The 22,819-nt window shown below is 33.6% G+C and overlaps 4 protein-coding genes across 4 annotated transcripts; 3 read left to right on the forward strand and 1 right to left on the reverse strand.

Annotated features, from left to right (window-relative positions):
* Positions 1-4,458: 4,458 nt before the first annotated feature.
* LOC139096588 (globin CTT-I/CTT-IA-like) lies at positions 4,459-5,115 on the forward strand. Its single transcript, XM_070648322.1, has one exon. The coding sequence runs from the start codon at positions 4,511-4,513 to the stop codon at positions 4,994-4,996; it is 486 nt and encodes a 161-aa protein (XP_070504423.1). The 5' UTR covers positions 4,459-4,510; the 3' UTR covers positions 4,997-5,115.
* Positions 5,116-10,792: 5,677 nt separating this feature from the next.
* LOC139096565 (globin CTT-VIIB-7-like) lies at positions 10,793-11,478 on the forward strand. Its single transcript, XM_070648301.1, has one exon. The coding sequence runs from the start codon at positions 10,851-10,853 to the stop codon at positions 11,340-11,342; it is 492 nt and encodes a 163-aa protein (XP_070504402.1). The 5' UTR covers positions 10,793-10,850; the 3' UTR covers positions 11,343-11,478.
* Positions 11,479-17,183: 5,705 nt separating this feature from the next.
* LOC139096619 (globin CTT-VIIA-like) lies at positions 17,184-17,755 on the reverse strand. Its single transcript, XM_070648354.1, has one exon. The coding sequence runs from the start codon at positions 17,729-17,731 to the stop codon at positions 17,246-17,248; it is 486 nt and encodes a 161-aa protein (XP_070504455.1). The 5' UTR covers positions 17,732-17,755; the 3' UTR covers positions 17,184-17,245.
* A 3,702-nt stretch (positions 17,756-21,457) lies between these two features.
* On the forward strand, positions 21,458-22,061 carry LOC139096615 (globin CTT-VIIA-like). Its single transcript, XM_070648349.1, has one exon. It carries the CDS (start codon positions 21,484-21,486, stop codon positions 21,967-21,969), a length of 486 nt encoding a protein of 161 aa, XP_070504450.1. The 5' UTR covers positions 21,458-21,483; the 3' UTR covers positions 21,970-22,061.
* Positions 22,062-22,819: the final 758 nt, after the last annotated feature.

A 22,819-nucleotide genomic window follows, 5' to 3' on the forward strand; every position in this document is an offset into this window, starting at 1 on the left:
TACTCTACCCTACAGCATTATTCCTGTCAGAATGGCCTCCTTCAGATGACGCCTAAGGTTGACTCTATCGTTGATTTCCGTTTGCAAATTACCAATACTAAATGTAATACTGTGTCTATCGACAGTTTCGTTCCAGGAGTTCTTTGGACTCGAACTTATACTCTCTTAATTACAGTCCAGTTGTTAGAGATTGTGTCACTTAAGCCTTGTTTCTCTTTACAGTTCTCATTGTACAGCTCTTATAATTGCATTGGTCAAATAAATAAAATCCAGTTAATTAATCTACATGAAAGTCAAAGATCAGCCAACTTAACATCACATGCTATTCTATTTATTAAAGATTTACATTTTGTAGAAAGTCTCTGCCATTTGTTCCTTAAACATACATTCTAGAAAGTAGACAGAATTTTAAGTTATTCATGTTCATGTCTACCTTTCCTGAAAATAATAAAGATATGAATTATTCTCAAAGGTCTTAGTGAGGTATAGCAATTTTTAATGGATGTTTACAAAATTATTAAGGATTAGGTAGAAAAGAAAATAAAAATCAGGTAAATTTTACCCATTAAAATTTGTCAGCAGTTTAAAAATTTAGAAACGCAGCTTTAAAAAATATCCCTAATCATCAGCTTCATACGATTCCATATGTTTCCATCATCGAAGATAAATTTGCATTTGTCGTCGTTACATGCAATTTAGGAACACGTCGCCTTTGAAGCCACTAAAACAGCATTGACACATGCTTTTGACTCAACATACTAAATGATTTTTAATAGCAATGCGCTACTTTATTGATTAATTTTTGGCTGTGATATCATTTTTTGCTAGATTTTATAGACTTGTCATGAAAATTCATGATATTAAGACCAAGACTCTCAGGTTTTCAGCTAGAGATCGATCGTCGAAACCGACATTTCGGAAATCCTTATCAAATGTTCTTAATTGATTGCAATAAGGTCAAAATCAAATGAATTCTGCTATTCATAAAGAGCAAGTAGTCTTTAGGTCCTTAGACAGCTCGTAGATAACGATAGATCCAGACTTAGGTATCATTTAAATATAAGCCATTTATCACAGTTTCATCTATATGACCAGCAAAGTAAGTAAACAATCCTTAATAAATTTATTCCAGAACTTTACAATCAGAAAAATCCAGCTGCTTATTTAAAAACAAATTTTAGTGAAAAATGCAATAAAAATAATCAGACACATGATAATTAAACGACAGACGTCTTCAGTAGACAATCTCATGAAATATTCATAGACTTTTTGAGTTTATTTTAAAATTTTCCATTCGATTTTTGAACTCTTGTTTTTCTTTACATACTGAATTCTAAATATTGGGCTGGATTACGGGTTCAGATTGTTCTAGTTTGTATATTAACACACACTTTTTTCATTAAATATTTATTTGGGATATTTGATCTCGATTAACGAGGTTTCTGGTTTTTGGGGAAGATTTTTATGATTGTTTTGTTTGAAAATTTGTTTCGTGTCTGCAAAAATTAATTCGCAAAGGATAAAATGACACGAGTTCAGATATTTAAATTAAAACTATTATTTTTAATGTTTCCGAATTAGACGAATTGGTTAATCGATCGAAAATCCGGTAAAAGACTGGCGTTACTATGACTTGATCCCTTACTTAATTCTAGACGGGTGCCGGTTTCAAACCAAATAACACCATACAAAATTCAGGCCAACGTGACTTTTACTATGTGCCAGATTTTGTTTAAATCATGATGGTCTGGTGCCGGATTTTAGATTAGCAAACCAATTTGTGCTATTCTGGGTTGTATATCTGTAAAAGTGTCCTTAAGCTTGTGTCCCAAAAAAGCATGCTCTCGAGATTGCTCAACTTTAATACACTAGATGAGCATTCTCGAGAGGGTTGCTTTGAGCTTACTCTGCTCTTGACACCACACTCATTGCATGCTAGGGTGCCGCTCTTAAATGGGACAGATTTTTGATCAAATTGGACTAAATTCGCAAGAACTATGCCGGCCACTAATTTACACACTTTCTACAATATGATTTTCGAAATTGAAGTGAATAGAAACTCAACTGAAATAAGATTTGACGGAAAACTCTTAAACTTTTACGATTTTACTATTTAATTCATTTTATCATTTTATTTGAATTTTTTATAGGTTCAACAATTGAAAGCCAGTTTAAAATAACAAATTAATTAGAAAATACTCTAAAATTCCTCGTTAATAATAATAATAATAATAATATAATCCTTTATTTACTTCAGTACATAGGTCGGAACAAAAAAGATTCTTACTTGATATTAACCTCGTCGGTTTTAAATCAAATACATCCTCGTTATTAAATATTTTACACTAAACTGTCATTCCAATTGGTTGCTAAATTTATCACAAAATCTCATCTCATATCTCATTAAACGTTAATTTTTACTGATTAGCACCTCAAAAACTGTCAATATTTTGTTAAATGAATGTTACACATGCGTTACTTTAACTTCAAATTAATGCCCAATAAGATAGCTTGGCTAAATAACGCTGCAAATGTTCATGACAAATTTTAAAGTCTTAATTTGATTTTAAGCTCATCATTTCAATTAGAGTGTCTGAAAAGCATTGGAACAGATAACAAAATTTCTCACGTAGGCCTTTTTGGACATGACTTTTTCATGATTTATAAAAATTCATTTTCTTATCCCAAAAATTAAATTTCCATCCACAATTAATTTTATAGCTCACAAAATGATTCAGCATCTTCATCAAAAAGTTGCTCCTTAACAATTGATTTTTTTCTTTATCAACAAGTTATTTTACTGCATTTTTATATGCTCGCTCGTGTGCATATTATGCAGACTGAATCTTTGTGGATGCTCACGAGTTTTACCGAGTATCAAAAACAACTAATTTTAACCTTGAAAATTCTTTTTTCTTTTCATTAAAAAAAAGATGGAAAAACGAGATTTTTGCATGTGTCGTTTTTTTATGTGCTGTGTTGTTGTTCTCCAATACAATTGACTCATTTTGCAGATTCTCTGGGATGATGAGGTTTTTCGATGATGAGTTGATGTCTTTTGTTTGTCTTGTTGGAATTGAGATTTATGATTATTTAGTCATATAGATTAGATTATCTAGTTATAAATAGCATGAGTATACTCAATAGAGTGCTTAACTTTTTAGGTCTTATTCTTAAATTAGATCAGTGGTCTAATCCTTTAATTTTTGCGAGATACCTTGGTGACAAGCGTCGACCAAAAATGCACTAAGCATTTGATTCATGGCATTTCTAGAAATTTTGATGTCTCATTAATGTGCCGCGGCACACATATTTCCCACTACTGATTTAATTATACTCATTTTTAGGTACATTATGATGCATTTACTTTTTAAGGATTTAAAGTAAGTGCAGAGCGTGTTTATGTCTTTAATATGTAATTCACAAATATAAAGTCTTGATTTTGACAGACTCTTTTAGATTGGTCATAACATTCTTCTACTATTCACCCACTATTTAAATCTGCATTGCTATTCTTCCGACTTCGTGTCCGAGTAGATTGAGTCCAAGATAAATCAGTTATTCGATCAAAAATCCGACCTTAGAGCAGCATGACTTTGACTTCCCTAACTGATAATGAACATACTCACCTAAATGAACTAGCTCACAAATAAACTTAATCAACTTCAACATAATTAGCACATTCGTGAGCAAGCATCTTGTTTGTTCGAGCATCTGTTAAGAATAAATTCTAGTCTGGTACCAAGTCAGAGTCACGCCAGCCTGGTATCAGATAACGGATTGACTAATTGACTTGTGCTCTTCGAGTTCTTACAAAATTATTGACATATTGACTAGTCTATCGATCATTACTAATCATTTATTACTAACTTATCAATCATTATATTAAAGCATTGTCAATATTACCAAGCATTTCACTCTATCAGGCATAGAGACCGCTTTTAGGTACCATAGGTGCTTTTGTAGCATGAACGCATAACAGCTTTGCTTGTTAAGGTAATTTACACCCACTACAATTATAGATCCTTAATCAATGCTAAACAGTTATGCATAATATCGTTAAGCACTTCATGTCAAGCTGTAAGTCATAACTAGCAATAGTCTTGAATTACTTCAACATCATAAAATCATGAAATAACTATGAGTATTGATATGATTTATTACAAACCTCAACTTCCTTTCGATTTCATACAATCATCCATTAATTATACCTTAAAGCCAAATCATCTTCATGTACGTGATATGTAAATGATGATAAGTTGAACGAACAGTCACACAAGTTGTCACACAAGTGCGCTATCTTCTCTCTTAATTTTTGCATGAGAGAAGCAAAAAACCTGAAACTTGACTTTATACTAGCAGAATAAAAAGTATTTAATTTAGATATTAACACAACGAGAAATCGGAAAAAGAACGAGAAGAAATTTTTTGGTATAAAAGAAGCCAAATTTCGCTGAAATAATCAGTTTACATTCGATATTGAATAAACAAACAAATATACAAAAAAAAAATGAAATTCTTAATTCTTGCATTGTGCGTCACAGCCGCCATGGCTGGTCCAACAGCAGACCAAATCGCAGCTGCCAAGGCATCATGGAACACCGTTAAGGGCAAGCAAGTTGACATCCTTTATGCCGTCTTCAAGGCCAACTCTGACATTCAAGATAAATTCCCACAATTTGCCGGAAAGGACCTCGACTCAATCAAGGGAACACCAGAATTTGCAACACATGCTGGTAGAATTGTAGGATTCTTCTCAAATGTTATGGATCTTCTCGGAAATGATGCCAACACAGCAACAATTGTTGCCAAGGCCAAGGACTTAGGAAAGACACACAAGAGCCGTGCTACAGCTGGACAATTCGATAACTTCCGTAAGACACTCGTCGTTTGGCTTAAGGGAGCTACCACATGGGACTCAAATGTTGAATCAAGCTGGAATGCCGTCCTTGACTTTGTCTTCGGAGTATTGAAAGAACAACTCGCAGCAGCATAAGAAGTATGTGTGTGAAAAATGTGAATTTCTAATGATTTGTGTAAATTACATCGAAGTCAGATAAATAAAAACATCCATTCACCAACTATATCGATTTAAAAAAAAAAAAAAACCAAAAATATTTTGTGTTTTTAATTTTTTGTGTACGTGCAAAAATGCTGATGCTGTTGGTGGATAAAAGTTGATTTTTCTTGCAGAGATTGTGAACAGAATTACGACATTTTGTGGATTAGCAGCTTATTGGTCTAGTGTTTTATGTGGAAGACATTTTAATGCAATTTAAGGTTCAAATCTTAACAAAACAATTAAAATACAGTTTCTAGAATTAGATATGAAGCTCATAGCTCTTCTGGTAAGGCTGCATATAGTAATATCTTCAAATTAGTGATTTAAATACCACAATAAGATGAAGATCCAAAGCAAAGAAGGTAATTGACTATTATTAACGAATGCTTGTCTTAAATCCCACTTAGTGGATCTCGTGGTAGACTTAAGAACTCCTACATAGAAGGAAGTAGTCGATAGAGACAGTATTGGTGATTGGCATACGAAAGTCAGCGATAGAAGTTGCTTTAGGGGTCATCTGAGGGAGGCTATGAATCAATTATTATCTGTACGGACTGCGAAGTAAGAAGAAATTTGTATTATAAAATAAGCACAGACTTTCACAAAGCCGCTACCGATGGCAATCACCAAATTTTTGGCACTTACAACCAACAATATTTAATGCAAGTCTTCAAAATAGTTAATGCCATTCTTAATAACACCTTAACACCATTCCGTCTAGACTTTTAGTTAAACACATTTAAAACTTATTAACATTTTTGGAAAAGTTCTAGACTGGAGCCTGGTCAAAAACAGACACATGTATTTGCCCATATCAATGTAAATGTGATGCCAGAGCTCAAAAACAATTTCATTTTCTTGAAGTCGACAAACTTGATGTCAAACTGAATGAGGCTTAGGCAACATCAAATGCTACCATGAAACAGCTAGGCATATTTTAAAAGGCATCATTTTTGACAACTCTGATAAAATCCGAAAATCACATTGATGGTGTAAAAAACTCATAAAATAGTGTCCTCAGACCAGGATTATTGTGATTTTTAGTCAGATTAAGCAAAATCCGGCTCCAAGCTAGGGTCACTCTGACCAGGGGACATAATTTTCTTACTTATTCAAATAATTTGCATCTCAAGAGATCACGCAGTAGACCAAAGAACTCATGGAAAAAAGGGTTTCGATAGAGATGGTATTGCACTTGGTATTGGTAATTGGCAAGCGTAAGCCAGCGATATAGCCAGCTTCAGACATCAACTGAAGAAGGCCATGGATCACACTTGATCTGTACGACCATTGAAGTAAGTAAGTCAGTATGCCTTTCAAAAAACTGTCATAAAAATAAAATTATTCAAAAGATTCTCAAAAAACCAATAACAACAACAGCTCAACTCATCCCAGACATCTTACATCATTTCGATTTCATAATACTCAATTCCAAAAAAAACTTGTTTATCGACATAAATTGATTCCTTCTTTACATCGTCTTTCTCTTATTAATATCAGACTGTGGAAATCTGAGCGTCGAAATCCTTCGACACTGAATGTCGAAGGATTCAAAAAACGTCGAAGGGAGTCGAAATTTTAAATTAATTTTAACCGTTATAAAAATCGATGTAAAAATTTGTAAATTTTCGATTTAAACTGTCACATGAAGCTTGATTTGTCATTACACGACCTAAATATGATTCAAAGTTTAAGAAATAATGAATTTCATAACAAATTTTTGGTTTTCTTAATAATAAAAATTTTGGAAGTTTTATAACGGTCAATCTAAATTCAAAATTAAACGGTCATTTATATTTTTGAAAATAAAAATAACGGCCATCTTCGACATTTCCACAGTCTGTTAATATTTATTACATTTAATAACAGGGATGTTGTAAACGTGCGTATGTATTAGAATGTCTATAGCATTACATCAAGAAAGAAATGGAAAGAGAAAAAAGATTATTTTTGTTTTGTTTTGAAGCAGCACAGCTGATTTTGTTTTGGCCCAATCGTTTACTGTTTGTGATTGTATTTTTAAAAGGGAAATTTGTGGATATTGTAAAGAAGATAGATGTGGATATGTTGTCTTGTGTAGGAGGAGAAACATAGAATTATTTTCGATGTTTTTTTGGGTAGAATTTATTTTTTGAAGAACTTCTTTTATGTCCATAAACTTGCTTACTTAATTCGCTGGTCGTACATATCAATTGTGAGCCATGGCATCCCTCAGATGACGCCTTAAGCTGGATCTGTAGCTTACATCTGTCTGCCAATTACCAATTCCAAGTACCCTTCCAAGAGATTTTTGGTCGTCCACGAGAGTCTATGCACATGAATTTGACATAAATTCTCTTACAAATTGTAAATAGATCTATACTTGAAACATTGGACGAACTTTAAGGTACAGTCAAAAACTGCAGGCATAAGCATCTAAAATGTAGGCTTCCGGATCGTCTCCGACCCCTTAAAAAATTCATGAAATTATCAAAATTCCAAAATAATCTAATAAAATACAAAATTCTAGCATCAGAATTCAAAACTTATTTTAATCATTCTTTTACGGATTCTTAAACTTTGTCATGTATATTTTTTGATTAGCAAATCTAAAAACAACACGTACAAACGTGCATGAAAAGTATTTGTTATTAAATGTTCAGCATTCTTAAATTAATGTATGATGTGATTTTCACAATCGACTATTAACCTTTAAGGTCGCCGTATTGTCCACGTACATTTTATTATCAAAACTCTATGATTTAATTGATAGGATGCACAATGAGTTGACCAAGGGAGCTGATTAGAGATTACATAATTCATGTAGAGGGTAATCATGAATATAAAGTGATAAAAGTCTGTTTTTTTGACATTTTTACACTGAATTTGATATTTTTTCTCTTCCTTAGCTCAGTTACTTGATAAGTTGGTGTCTGAAGCTGACTTACTCAGCTACTCGTAGAAAATGCATACAACTTACTAAATAATTTGCAAGCATTTGTAAAATCTTGATATTTTGAATGTACTTTGTTATTTAGCAATTAGCAGGCCATACAGATCAATTGTCACAATGATCACTTTATGCCTTACACGAGTTTTAGAGACCGAAAGCAAGACCCAGCATTTTTCACATTTTCCCGGAGCAATTTCCATTAAAATTTTTTTTTTCTTTGATGCACAATTGTACATGAAATTATTCTACACATATTCTACCTTCATGAAAAATTGTGTTACACAGCGTAATGCGCAGAAAAACAAAATTAAAAAAAAATTTCGCAATTAGCAACTTAAATTTAATTTCTGCCGAATACATTTTGTGCTTTTTGTAAACGGAGAACGCCCAGGTGGGTTGTGGGGCGAGTCTCAGAACGTTTGAGAATACAAAAAGTACATTTTTTTTTTTCATTCAAATTTCTTGGGTTCGAATCCCGTCAAATCCAAAAAAAAAAAGTAAAAAGAAAATTTTTTTTTCATACAAAATCACCATTTTTTGGGCATTTTTCACTTTTTTCAGGAACAATTCCCATTAAAATTTTTTTTTCTTTGATGCACAATTGTACATGAAATCATTCTACACATATTCTACCTTCATGAAAAATTGTGTTATACAGCGTAATGCGCAGAAAAACAAAATTAAAAAAAAAATTTCGCAATTAGCAACTTAAATTTAATTTCTGCCGAATACATTTTGTGCTTTTTGTAAACGGAGAACGCCCAGGTGGGTTGTGGGGCGAGTCTCAGAACGTTTGAGAATACAAAAAGTACATTTTTTTTTTTCATTCAAATTTCTTGGGTTCGAATCCCGTCAAATCCAAAAAAAAAAGTAAAAAGAAAATTTTTTTTTCATACAAAATCACCATTTTTTGGGCATTTTTCACTTTTTTCAGGAACAATTCCCATTAAAATTTTTTTTTCTTTGATGCACAATTGTACATGAAATCATTCTACACATATTCTACCTTCATGAAAAATTGTGTTATACAGCGTAATGCGCAGAAAAACAAAATTAAAAAAAAATTTCGCAATTAGCAACTTAAATTTAATTTCTGCCGAATACATTTCGTACTTTTTGTAAACGGAGAACGCCCAGGTGGGTTGTGGGGCGAGTCTCAGAACGTTTGAGAATACAAAAAGTACATTTTTCTTTCATTCAAATTTATTGGGTTCGAATCCCGTCAAATCCAAAAAAAAGTAAAAAAAAAAATTTTTTCCCAGTCTTTAAAATTTGTCAAGTCCGAGAACTCGAAGCATTCCCTTGTAATCTTGGTCTCAGTTACGGTCTTTGATTCGGACTCGGTCTCCAAATATCTTAAAAAATTCTTGAAATCACCGCAATTCATGCATTTTTCAATTTGTAATACCAAAAAAAGGAATGTCTTTATCAATATTTTGAATATATTTTTAGCTACTTTTTTAAAAATGTTAAACTTGACCCTTAGTCTTCATTATCTGAGGGTAATACATTTTTTTCGCATATTCCAAGTATAGACAAGTATCAACATATATTTGGACATTCCAGAAAATATTTAAATTTTAATATATTACGAAACAAAAGATTGTCTTATCACAAATTCATAATTAAAGGTTTTTCAGAGTGTCATGATAATGCAAAATTTGTTAGTGATTAACGTCATGATGATTAACATAAAATATACATTAAAAATTTGTTTTGATGCTGGTTCTAATTATTTAGTATCAGTTTGCAATGCCAAAAATTTGATGTTTTGTCTTTATCGATTTTTAAGTCATAAAATATGCCTGAATATCACAAGTTGTCGGTTGGCTTACTTACTTCGATGGCCATCAATTTGGTGGAATCAGATGATAATACGAGAATTGACATTTGATCAGCTTCAAAGTCAGATTTCGGCTTAACCAATCCCAAGTCAGAGTAATTTATCGAAAATCCGGCTGAATGGCTGGAGTCAAGCCAACGATACAAATTCCTTGGTACCACAAGTTTGTTTCATAATTTTGGATGACATCCACAAGGAAAAAAGTGATCAGGAGCTCTAAAAGCTACTTGGAGCAGAACAGTGATGAAAGAAGGTCATCATCGACTCAACATGCGGACAGAGATTTCGTAGAAAACCAAGTTACAGCCAGCAATAGAGCCAGATGGAAAGCCGTTTATTTGTCATAAGCTTAATATAGAAACATGGGTACAGTAAGTAAGCAAGTAAGGGCAGCGTTAATCTGGTTTAGTGCCGTTTAAAACCAAATTCGGTAGGACTGGATTGCTCATAAATTTACCAATTTGTGCTGTTCGTGTATTTAATGAAATGAGGCATCAAAATTGTTAAAATTTGATGTTTCAAGCCACATAAAATCGCAGATTGATTAATATAATACAAAAATCAAGGATTTTTTTAATCAATTTCCATATTCAAATGACATAAAATAGATTTAGTAATGTCTAAAAATAGCATCGAAAACTTTAAAATATTTTTTTTTCTAATCAGTTCATCGTTCAAATTTATTTTCTCTACGCCCAGAAGACTAATATGTTTTTTCTATGTTATTTACATGTTTAGACATCAAAAAATGCACTTAGATATAGCTAGACACAGAAAACGTCTACCTACTTGGAGAATAGTATTAATATTTTATAATCTACACAAATACATACAAAAAGATTCTTAAATTTCTAAGACGCAAAAAAAAGAAATTTCCCCTTAAAATTTCTACCTGAAATAGGGAGGCAATAGCTATCCGAGGTAGAATTTTTTGGGTATAAAATGAGCCACAATTTACAGAACAAGTCAGTACTCAATTGTGTTTCAATTAGCTTACATATCTGGAAATCAACATGAAATTCTTCGCTGTTCTCGCTTTGTGTGTCGTCGGTGCCATCGCCGGACCATTATCTGTTGACGAAGCTGGTCTTGTTAAAGCATCATGGGATCAAGTTAAGCATAATGAAGTTGACATCTTGTATGCTGTCTTCAAGGCTTATCCAGATATTCAAGCTAAGTTCCCACAATTCGTTGGCAAGGACTTGGATAGCATCAAGGATACAGCACCATTCGCTACACACGCCACAAGAATTGTCTCATTCTTGTCAGAGATTGTTTCCCTCTCAGGCAGTGAAAATAATTTGGCTGCTGTCCATACACTCGTTACAAAATTAGGAAAGGATCACAAGGCTCGTGGTGTCACCAAGACTCAATTCAATGAATTCCGTACAGCACTTGTCTCATACCTCTCAAGCCATGTCTCATGGGGTGAAAATGTTGCTGCTGCATGGAATCATGCTTTAGACAACACAATGGCCATTGCATTCAAACAACTTGATGATTAAACAGTTTCATGTTGGAAGCAGTGAAGCTTAACTGATGATAAAAGACTGTATTTCTCTTTTTTTATAACATTTAAATTTCAATCTTTTGATCCAATAAACGTCAAATATTCTTTGTGATTTTTTAGCAACAAAATAATTATTTGGTATTTATTATTCTGAGTTTTCCAGCTTTTCTATTACTTACTTATAACATGGTTCCACATGTTCTGATGTAAAGTCTAGACTTCTACAAAACATCTTCAATCTGACTCTATTACTGGCCTTATCATAAAATTTGTACAAATTATCCGTTTTTTGCATCTAACTAGCATTCTTGTAAAACCGTCTTACAGCTTGTTGCTGAAGATTTTCTAAGATAGCAAACGCTATCCAAATTAAAAGGAAGCATGAAGTATTGAAAAAAAAAATCTATTCAATCTTAAAAGGGAACTTTAGTACTTAAATTTATATCTTAAAACATTATTTCATTTAAGATCGATTACAGCATTCAACATTAGTTGAAAGTGGACACTTCTGTCCTGGTACATCATGGATTCTTCTTTATTTCAGGAAACTCATAAATGAAGTTTTCATTAAAATAATATTTTAAGTCACACAAATCATACTCGATTTCTCTAGCAAGTGTCTAGTGACAAAAAAGATAAACAGTTGACAAAAATACAAAAATACTCGTTCTTATCAAGTCACTTCATTGCATTTTTGTCCTTGCTTTCTTCTTTACTTCCTTGACTAGGGTGCTCATAGGCCAATTGCCCATGTTATTGACTTTTTTCGTCAATCCAAAAAACAAATATTGTGCATTATTAAGCTATGCTTAACTAAAATGAAAATTGCTAAAGAAAATCACTGATGATAGTCGTGACTATCTTCATAATTGTCATCAAATTGCCAATATTCTGGACATTAAGAGTTCTGGCATTCACTGATGAACTTAAAGCTGGGATTATACTCAGATTTTATATGGAGTCTAGTCGACTTAGTCAACTTTTTCATACAAATTCGTGTTAAGTTCAACTGTTCTTGTATTATCATCAACACTTATTCTTATCAATTGTCAAATGATTTCGTTGACTTTTATTTTGTTTTCAAATTCTATTTTTACATTAAAAAGTATAACATTCATATTTAGCTGTCCGGGAGAGTAAATAAACACAAATATTATTAACTAGAATAATACCCTACCAAGCATGGTGTGAAGTTTTGTCAGGAAATTTTGTGTTTATGAAAAAAGGGACAGAACTTAGAGTGGAATAACAGACGGAAGGACAGAGGGACAGAATGACAGAGGGACAGAAGGACAGAGGGACAGAGGGACAGAGGGACAGAGGGACAGAGGGACAGAGGGACAGAGGGACAGAGGGACAGAGGGACAGAGGGACAGAGGGACAGAGGGACAGAGGGACAGAGGGACAGAGGGACAGAGGGACAGAGGGACAGAGGGACAGAGGGACAGAGGGACAGAGGGACAGAGGGACAGAGGGACAGAGGGACAGAGGGACAGAGGGACAGAGGGACAGAGGGACAGAGGGACAGAGGGACAGAGGGACAGAGGGACAGAGGGACAGAGGGACAGAGGGACAGAGGGACAGAGGGACAGAGGGACAGAGGGACAGAGGGACAGAGGGACAGAGGGACAGAGGGACAGAGGGACAGAGGGACAGAGGGACAGAGGGACAGAGGGACAGAGGGACAGAGGGACAGAGGGACAGAGGGACAGAGGGACAGAGGGACAGAGGGACAGAGGGACAGAGGGACAGAGGGACAGAGGGACAGAGGGACAGAGGGACAGAGGGACAGAGGGACAGAGGGACAGAGGGACAGAGGGACAGAGGGACAGAGGGACAGAGGGACAGAGGGACAGAGGGACAGAGGGACAGAGGGACAGAGGGACAGAGGGACAGAGGGACAGAGGGACAGAGGGACAGAGGGACAGAGGGACAGAGGGACAGAGGGACAGAGGGACAGAGGGACAGAGGGACAGAGGGACAGAGGGACAGAGGGACAGAGGGACAGAGGGACAGAGGGACAGAGGGACAGAGGGACAGAGGGACAGAGGGACAGAGGGACAGAGGGACAGAGGGACAGAGGGACAGAGGGACAGAGGGACAGAGGGACAGAGGGACAGAGGGACAGAGGGACAGAGGGACAGAGGGACAGAGGGACAGAGGGACAGAGGGACAGAGGGACAGAGGGACAGAGGGACAGAGGGACAGAGGGACAGAGGGACAGAGGGACAGAGGGACAGAGGGACAGAGGGACAGAGGGACAGAGGGACAGAGGGACAGAGGGACAGAGGGACAGAGGGACAGAGGGACAGAGGGACAGAGGGACAGAGGGACAGAGGGACAGAGGGACAGAGGGACAGAGGGACAGAGGGACAGAGGGACAGAGGGACAGAGGGACAGAGGGACAGAAGAACAAATAAACTAAATTATATTATTACTACAAATTCTACTCTCATAAAGTATAATGTCCACATAATCTTGTAATGAAGCTTAAATGGATCATAATTAAGTATAAATGTTGGCAGTCTTAATCAAAATTTCAATAAGTTAATTCATTATTTCCACAAAAATTTAAAGTAACTAAATGGAAAAAGCAAATTTGTACACAAAGCATAATGGCGAGCAGATGCAAAGTGCTAAGAATTTTTTCAAATATTTTGGTGAATATTTGAGAGAAAAATTTAAGCAAAATTCAGTAACAGTAATTGGAACTGGATGTGGACGAGTTTTTGTTGAAGTAATTCTAAAAGAGTGTAACTTAAATTATTCTCAAGCTATTGGCATTGATTCGAGTCAGTCGATGGTGGATCTTGCTAATAAAAATTATGGAAATGATAAGATTTCATTTTACTTAATGGATATCCATGAAAGTGTTCCAAAACCATTAAAATCGGCTGAATTTGATATTGTCACAACTTTTTACTGCCTCCATTGGTTTAAAGACTTGACAGTAGCATTTGAAAAGATTAATAAATTTATGAAATCTGATGGATTGTTCTGCTGCGTTTTTATTGCTGATCATATCTTATGTGAACTTTGGGATGGATTAGTTGACAAATATTCACCATATATGGACAATTGGAAGAAGGACTTTACTATTTTCTTTGAAAATGTCGATGAAATAATTATGAAAATGCTTCATGAAAGTGGAATCGATGTCATTGAGTTTATTGATGACAAAAATGAAATGTTTGATTTTGGAAATAAGGATTTTTTTACAGGTGATATTTCTTGAACCCTAACATACAAAGAGCATGCTCACAAAAGTGCGTATACTCAGATTATGCTCTATGTCTGTTAGGGAAAGTTATTCAAAAATAAATAAAATTTATATTCTAATTTTTATAGCATCATTAGAAGTTGTCAATCCTCGTTTAAAATTAATGCCTGAAGAACTCCAAAAAGAGTTTTTAAAAGATCAACTCGACTTACTTTACAGTTTACAAAAAGGAAAGGAAAATCCATTTGACATTAAACGAAGAATTTTATACTTTATTGGAAGAAAATTTTAATTTTTTAAAATTGTTAAATAAAATACAAAATATTAATAAAATCACCATGTTATCAAGTTTGGAGATTTCAAAGCTAATTATAGTAAAACAGTTTGAAATCATTCTTTTTTCTAGCTACTTCATTCATGATCCATTTTATCATCTCACGAAGCCTAATTTTTGATTTCCATCTTTAAACTTCTGAACTTAACAAGCTGAAATTTCCAAAACAACAAACAAATAGCATGCTTTAAAGAGCTTGCTCACCTCTAATGTACTAAATGAGCATGCTCGTGGGTGTTGTTCCACTTGACTCTTCACTATGTGCATGCTCTTTGCATGATAGGATTAAATGCAAATGCAGGAATTCAAATTCAATTCCTACTTTCAATGATCCCTACCATGGCTAAATGAACTCTCAAGGTACTTTTGCTTATGTATTTCATGATTCAAAAGTTTAAAGAGATGTAGATAGAGGATATTAGAACATAAATTTTAGATTTTATTTATATACATATTATTGATATTGGTGTGATAGATACCATAAAGTTTGTTATTGCCTTTTTGCTGCCTTTTGAAGGCGATAGATTCCCAATTCTACACATTGTTTGTTCGATAAACTGTAAGAAGGCCTGTTTCTAAATAAAATCTTCAAATCTGACCTTTTAGAGACAAAATATCACGAGGACATCCTAAGAATTCATAGAAAATCTGTTGACAAGGACAGTAATCACACAAACTGAGCTGATGTGACTAGAACAGCGATAAAACACCCAAATTAAAGTGAATTTTCCCTGATATCGAACACGGATCGTTAGGATCATTTGATCGACATTCTAACCAACATGCTACTGCTATGCAACTGCTAAAGACAAAACATCATCAGACTTATTTATTATGCAAAGTTTTGATTTATCGATCAAAAATCCGGCCCAGGTCAGACTTGACTCTGACTAAGTGCCGGATTTGTTTCATATGCGCACTCAAAACGGCCAGATAACTGGTGATTTTGAATCGATTGACCAACTTGTTTATATTAAGGCTCTAAAAATTTTTTCACCATTTTACATTTCAAACTTAGGGATCCACTTTCTCACATAAAATCAATCAAAACATCCAAAAAGAAAACTTGTTCTCAAGGACACAGAAAAGCAATCAATTTAGTCAGGCATAACAGAAATAACAATAGAACTAGGCAATAAAAGATCTTTTTAAAAAATAGAAATCCATTTAAAAATAAGAATTGTGTTCCTTTCTTTTGTGTAGATCTGCCAGTTCCATCAATCTTTTTATGTTCTTTTTTTTATTTTTAGACAGTATATACACAAAATTTTAAATACCCGATTGTATTTTGATTCCTATTCTCTCCATAAAAATGTAAAAAACCAGTTTCTATTGAGTAGAACTTTCTACCTGTGAAACAGAACTGCTGATCATCTTACAACAAATACAAATGCAACTTGTTATTTTTTTCTTTTTTTACAGATCGGTGCATTTCGGTCCACAACTGTCTAAAAATCCATAAAACATTTTATTTCAGGTTCTGAGAATGTTTTTTATCGTATTTTCACTCAAAAATTGGATATAAACATTTAGTTTTTGCTGATGCTGATTTTAATGACTTATTCCTGTTTTATGAATGATACGTGACTTCCTGCATATATCGCTGCTTTTTATCGTGAATTATTTTAAGACTTTTATTGATTATAATATCAAAATATTCAACTTCAGAAGCTAAATTGATTCTTGATTGGTAATTTTATGGATATATCTACTGAGTGCTGTCCCAAAGACCAATATGTACAAAAATTGATTGAATATCCCATGAAATGAGCATCTTGTTTATCCTGTGTAGATAAATTTGTAAAAAATGTATGAATGAAATATTATTCCATCAACCCTAATGACAAGAATGAGTCATTTGGTGCCAATATCAGATTTTTAGTGTACCATTCTTCATTTTTGTCATTCGTCTTGATAAGATGATGTCTGATTCATGCATCATTTACAATTTTATCTACATATAGCTCATTCAATGTCAGTTTCAATATCCCATCATTTTACCATCCAGGCATTCATTCTAGGATTTACCAAAATGAGATGCACAGTCCTGCAGTATTCTGCATTTATCCAGGCATGTAGTTTTTGAATCTGAACAATAGAATATGTAGGCCTGTAGTTTTCTGGCAAACCTAAAATTCATTCTCATTCTATATAACACTTGTTCCTTAATTTTTTTTCTTTGCTTTTCTGAGAAGAAAATACAAATAACAATTATGCAGAAATGAAAAAAACATAAATTTTTTGACTCAAAGATATTTATTAAGTCACAATTTAAATCTACATGCTTAGAGCTGTCAATAAATACATGTTCTTATAGATTCTATAAAATCACAATGTCAATAATTTACAATTGGGCGAAGAGGAGTCCGAAGATGTTGTCAAGACCAGCAGTCCATGCTGATTCAACGGCGGCGTTCCATGCAACATTAGCTTGGAGGTAAGCGACGAGGGCGGTTCTGAATTCGTTGAATTGAGCTGGAGCGATTCCACGGCCCTTGTGGCTGGCGGCGAGTTGTCCGATGAGTGTGTTGACAGCTGGGGCATTTGATTCGTTTCCGACGAGAGCAATGAGTTCTGAGATGAATCCGACGATTCTTCCGGCGTGTGTGGCGAAAGCAGCTGAGTCCTTCAATGAAGCGAGATCCTTTCCGGCGAATTGTGGGAAACGGGCTTGGATGTCTGGGTAGGCAGCGAAGACGGCAGCGAGGATGTCAACTTCGTTGAATCTGACTGAAGCCCATGTTGATTGGACTGTGGCAGCTTGGTCAGCTGACAATGGGGCGGCGATGGCACCGACGACGCAGAGAGCGAGAACAGCGAAGAATTTCATTTTGTCGAGATTTGTTAAGTGATTCAAATTCAATCGAAAACTTAGTTTAATTGTCAAAATGTTTAGTCTTTTATACTAAAAAAAGAGCGAGAACAATTAAATCCCAAGGCATATAATTTTTGGAGAGAAAACAATGGAAAAAGAAGTAACTAGCAAGTGAATATGATAAGGAACTCTTTATCGCCAGACAAAATATTTGTTTCTCTCCTTACATGTACGTTTAATATGATTTTAATGAAATCCTGTATAATGTACGATAATTTGATATATGTTGAATTACATAATATTTTTGAATATCACATTCTCGACGCTGTGTAAAAATTTAAGGATACTTATTGGAAACCAAGAATTAGGCTTCTACTGAGCTAATGAATAGTTGGGAACAAGAGTTGGCATGAAAAAGTCTTGGTTCTAAGATCTACATAATTTGTAATTGAAAACTACACACACAAGCTTGAAGAATAGTACACTATGGGACAGAAATGAATTTTTTTTCCAAAAATTATTTTCTTCGCTTAAATTATAGTCCCTAGTATCCCATTTATGGAACTGATTACGAAATTGGATAATTCGATTCCGTTGCGGATATATGGCTCTTCAAAGTTTGGTTCAAGTGTCCTTTCTCATCAAACTCAAACGATCATCACCAGTCACTGGTTTGATAAAAATTCTTAAAACTTTTTTATTTGATAGCTATGTGTAGGAGCTTAATTATAAGATATAAAAAATTATCCTGCCTTGATTCCCTTAGGGGAATTTTTGGATTTTCTATAAAAATCACAGGCATGTTGTGTTTCCGTTTGTCGGAGCCTCAACCAGTGCAACTATGGATTCTAAAAATATTTTTATATTATAGATATAGATACAATCTACAACTTTTATGAACATACTATATAATTTTACTGCAGTTTTGGTGATGAAAAAAATTATTTTCTTCAAAAAAATCACAATTTTTGGACATAAGTTGCTGTAGCTCTTCAGGAATACCCATAGTAGTGGAACTTTATTGCATATTTAAATAGCTCTTACATTATGCTATTTGAAAGTGTAGTTAGTTGGAAGTCGGTATATCGGACACTTTCGAGCAATTTGGCTTTGAAGTGATAGTGAAATGGATCGACGAAAATGAAAAAATTGAATAACTTTTTTATAGTCTAACAAAAATTTTTGTTTTTACTGTAGATCAATAAATCTCATCAAGACGCGTATTTTGAGTATAAATATGTTATGCTTTGGTCAAGTTTTCTGAGTGAAATGTTAAATTTTCAATTTTGATCAAAATTTTTCAAAAAAAATCACTTTTTTTCAAAAATTCAATGAAACTTGCTGGAATCTTTTTTAAAAGTTCTATTTTCATATCGTAATCAACTTTTGTTCAGCAACTTGTGTCAAATTTACCTAATTGAGGTTGAAATTTGACAAAAACTGATTTTTAGTGCATTTTTTGAGGTTTTTTCATACAAATGCTATTAAATCTTATCAAATATCAATTTTTAGCATCATATTATTGATTAACTTTATGTTTTTGAGAATGATCTTTCATTTTTCGAAGAGAAACTTATCAGATATCTTGTAAAAACGGTCAAAAACTGACTTTAAGTAGTTCAAGCAAGGAGACAAAAATTTTCAAATTCACTTTTTTGCAACTAAACTGATTCAGATGACTTTTAAACTTTCAAAAATTATTAATTATGTGCAAAATTTACTAAATTACTGCTAGTTTGGAGTAGTTAAGGTATTAAAACGACTTATTCTATCCAATTTCATAGAAAGTGTCATGCATAGTTTTAATTCATTTTTCTTATGACATATCTTCATGTTTTGATAGTATTTAGCCGTATTTAGTAATTGCAAGAGTTTTTCCAATAAAAAATGTTCATCTAATAATGCAGAGTAGGATTAACATATCATATTTAATTAAATATTTATTTAAAATTTTTCACAAAATTTAGGATTGATATGAAACAATTTTATTGTTATTTGCTTGAAAGAAAATATTTATCATTATCAAAAATATCAAATTTAAAGCAAAATTAATAATTTTATAGTGTCTGTGAAAGCAATATCTATAGAAAAACTGTTTTAAAATGTAGTTATTTCAATTTTTAAAATCAGATGAAAAAAGTCGTTTTAAAACCTTAACTACTCCAAACTAGCAGTAATTTAGTAAATTTTGCACATAATTAATAATTTTTGAAAGTTTAAAAGTCATCTGAATCAGTTTAGTTGCAAAAAAGTGAATTTGAAAATTTTTGTCTCCTTGCTTGAACTACTTAAAGTCAGTTTTTGACCGTTTTTACAAGATATCTGATAAGTTTCTCTTCGAAAAATGAAAGATCATTCTCAAAAACATAAAGTTAATCAATAATATGATGCTAAAAATTGATATTTGATAAGATTTAATAGCATTTGTATGAAAAAACCTCAAAAAATGCACTAAAAATCAGTTTTTGTCAAATTTCAACCTCAATTAGGTAAATTTGACACAAGTTGCTGAACAAAAGTTGATTACGATATGAAAATAGAACTTTTAAAAAAGATTCCAGCAAGTTTCATTGAATTTTTGAAAAAAAGTGATTTTTTTTGAAAAATTTTGATCAAAATTGAAAATTTAACATTTCACTCAGAAAACTTGACCAAAGCATAACATATTTATACTCAAAATACGCGTCTTGATGAGATTTATTGATCTACAGTAAAAACAAAAATTTTTGTTAGACTATAAAAAAGTTATTCAATTTTTTCATTTTCGTCGATCCATTTCACTATCACTTCAAAGCCAAATTGCTCGAAAGTGTCCGATATACCGACTTCCAACTAACTACACTTTCAAATAGCATAATGTAAGAGCTATTTAAATATGCAATAAAGTTCCACTACTATGGGTATTCCTGAAGAGCTACAGCAACTTATGTCCAAAAATTGTGATTTTTTTGAAGAAAATAATTTTTTTCATCACCAAAACTGCAGTAAAATTATATAGTATGTTCATAAAAGTTGTAGATTGTATCTATATCTATAATATAAAAATATTTTTAGAATCCATAGTTGCACTGGTTGAGGCTCCGACAAACGGAAACACAACATGCCTGTGATTTTTATAGAAAATCCAAAAATTCCCTAAGGGAATCAAGGCAGGATAATTTTTTATATCTTATAATTAAGCTCCTACACATAGCTATCAAATAAAAAAGTTTTAAGAATTTTTATCAAACCAGTGACTGGTGATGATCGTTTGAGTTTGATGAGAAAGGACACTTGAACCAAACTTTGAAGAGCCATATATCCGCAACGGAATCGAATTATCCAATTTCGTAATCAGTTCCATAAATGGGATACTAGGGACTATAATTTAAGCGAAGAAAATAATTTTTGGAAAAAAAATTCATTTCTGTCCCATAGTGTAGTATGTGCTGTATATCTGAGCTTTTGCTTACAATACATAAATCTGAGATTGATTTTTAAGGATAAAATCGTTGAGTTCTTGAAACATTTTCGCTCAATTTAACAGAAATGAGAATAATAATAGGCACGTGCAAGCGAATTTTTCATTTGTTTTGACTGGCATCAAAGAGTTCCTTATCATTTTTATTACTTCCATTGTTACTCAAAATTTAATTGTAATCTCTAAAAAGTTCATATGCCTCACTATTCAATTGTTCTCGCTCTTTTTTTAGTATAAAAGACTAAACATTTTGACAATTAAACTAAGTTTTCGATTGAATTTGAATCACTTAACAAATCTCGACAAAATGAAATTCTTCGCTGTTCTCGCTCTCTGCGTCGTCGGTGCCATCGCCGCCCCATTGTCAGCTGACCAAGCTGCCACAGTCCAATCAACATGGGCTTCAGTCAGATTCAACGAAGTTGACATCCTCGCTGCCGTCTTCGCTGCCTACCCAGACATCCAAGCCCGTTTCCCACAATTCGCCGGAAAGGATCTCGCTTCATTGAAGGACTCAGCTGCTTTCGCCACACACGCCGGAAGAATCGTCGGATTCATCTCAGAACTCATTGCTCTCGTCGGAAACGAATCAAATGCCCCAGCTGTCAACACACTCATCAGTCAACTCGCTGCCAGCCACAAGGGCCGTGGAATCGCCCCAGCTCAATTCAACGAATTCAGAACCGCCCTCGTCGCTTACCTCCAAGCTAATGTTGCATGGAACGCCGCCGTTGAATCAGCATGGACTGCTGGTCTTGACAACATCTTCGGACTCCTCTTCGCCCAATTGTAAATTGACAATGTGATAAACATGTATTTATTGACAGCTCTAAGCATAGTATAGTTTGTGACTTAATAAAAATCCTTGAGTCAAAATTAAACAAATATTTTAATTTTTATTCATATCAAAAGATTTTCAGATAAAATATTTTACTAATCATGCAAATTTATAGCTTAACGATTGGATTTGAAGCTTTTTTAGTTTTTCTATTGCTCCAAAATGTTTCTAAAGAAACTCAGAATACAATGTTTTATAAAAGAAAGCAGCCAAAAGCGTAATTAATGAAAGAATAAAATGTCAATTTGCATCGATCATCAAATAAGGATTTAAAGGAGCATTCGCACACTGTTGTGTCGAGAAAAATTTCAGATGTCCTTGAACACAATCGTTAGTGTAAGGAATAGAGAGAACAGAGATTATCTTTCTCTCTTACTGCTCATTGCCACTCATTACTGACAGCATTTGCGTTAGACAGTGTCCTTAACAATAATTCTTAAATCTATTTTATGCATATATAACCTCAAGTATACACTTCATAACCTGTTTTCTGTTATTGATGTGCAGCAGCCAATTGCAAACTTGTAGGTCTCAAGTTCGGTATTAATGCAAGCTCTCGTTCCAGTTAACTAGTAGATAACAATATATTCAGGTCCGTTCCAGGTCTAATTTTAACTACATCATTCATGATTCGTTCTTACATCTCGAATTGCCTAATTCTTGGTTTTTATCACTAGATTCCTACACTTAAGAAGCCGAAGTATTTAAATTTCCGGAAAATCACTAAGCTGAGATTCGAACGTGGGAATTCAAATTCTACACCAACTTTCGTGACCTGTACCTTGCTAAGTGAGCTATCAAGGCA

This window comes from Chironomus tepperi, unplaced genomic scaffold, assembly GCF_022539635.2.
Source record: "Chironomus tepperi strain 1889 unplaced genomic scaffold, CSIRO-AGI_Ctep_v1 contig_395, whole genome shotgun sequence".
Taxonomy (NCBI): domain Eukaryota; kingdom Metazoa; phylum Arthropoda; class Insecta; order Diptera; family Chironomidae; genus Chironomus; species Chironomus tepperi.

Bases quoted from the DNA above. Each gene is read 5' to 3' on its own strand.
- LOC139096565 (XM_070648301.1), top strand. From the start codon at position 10,851: ATGAAATTCTTCGCTGTTCTCGCTTTGTGTGTCGTCGGTGCCATCGCC.
- LOC139096619 (XM_070648354.1), bottom strand. From the start codon at position 17,731: ATGAAATTCTTCGCTGTTCTCGCTCTCTGCGTCGTCGGTGCCATCGCC.
- LOC139096588 (XM_070648322.1), top strand. From the start codon at position 4,511: ATGAAATTCTTAATTCTTGCATTGTGCGTCACAGCCGCCATGGCTGGT.
- LOC139096615 (XM_070648349.1), top strand. From the start codon at position 21,484: ATGAAATTCTTCGCTGTTCTCGCTCTCTGCGTCGTCGGTGCCATCGCC.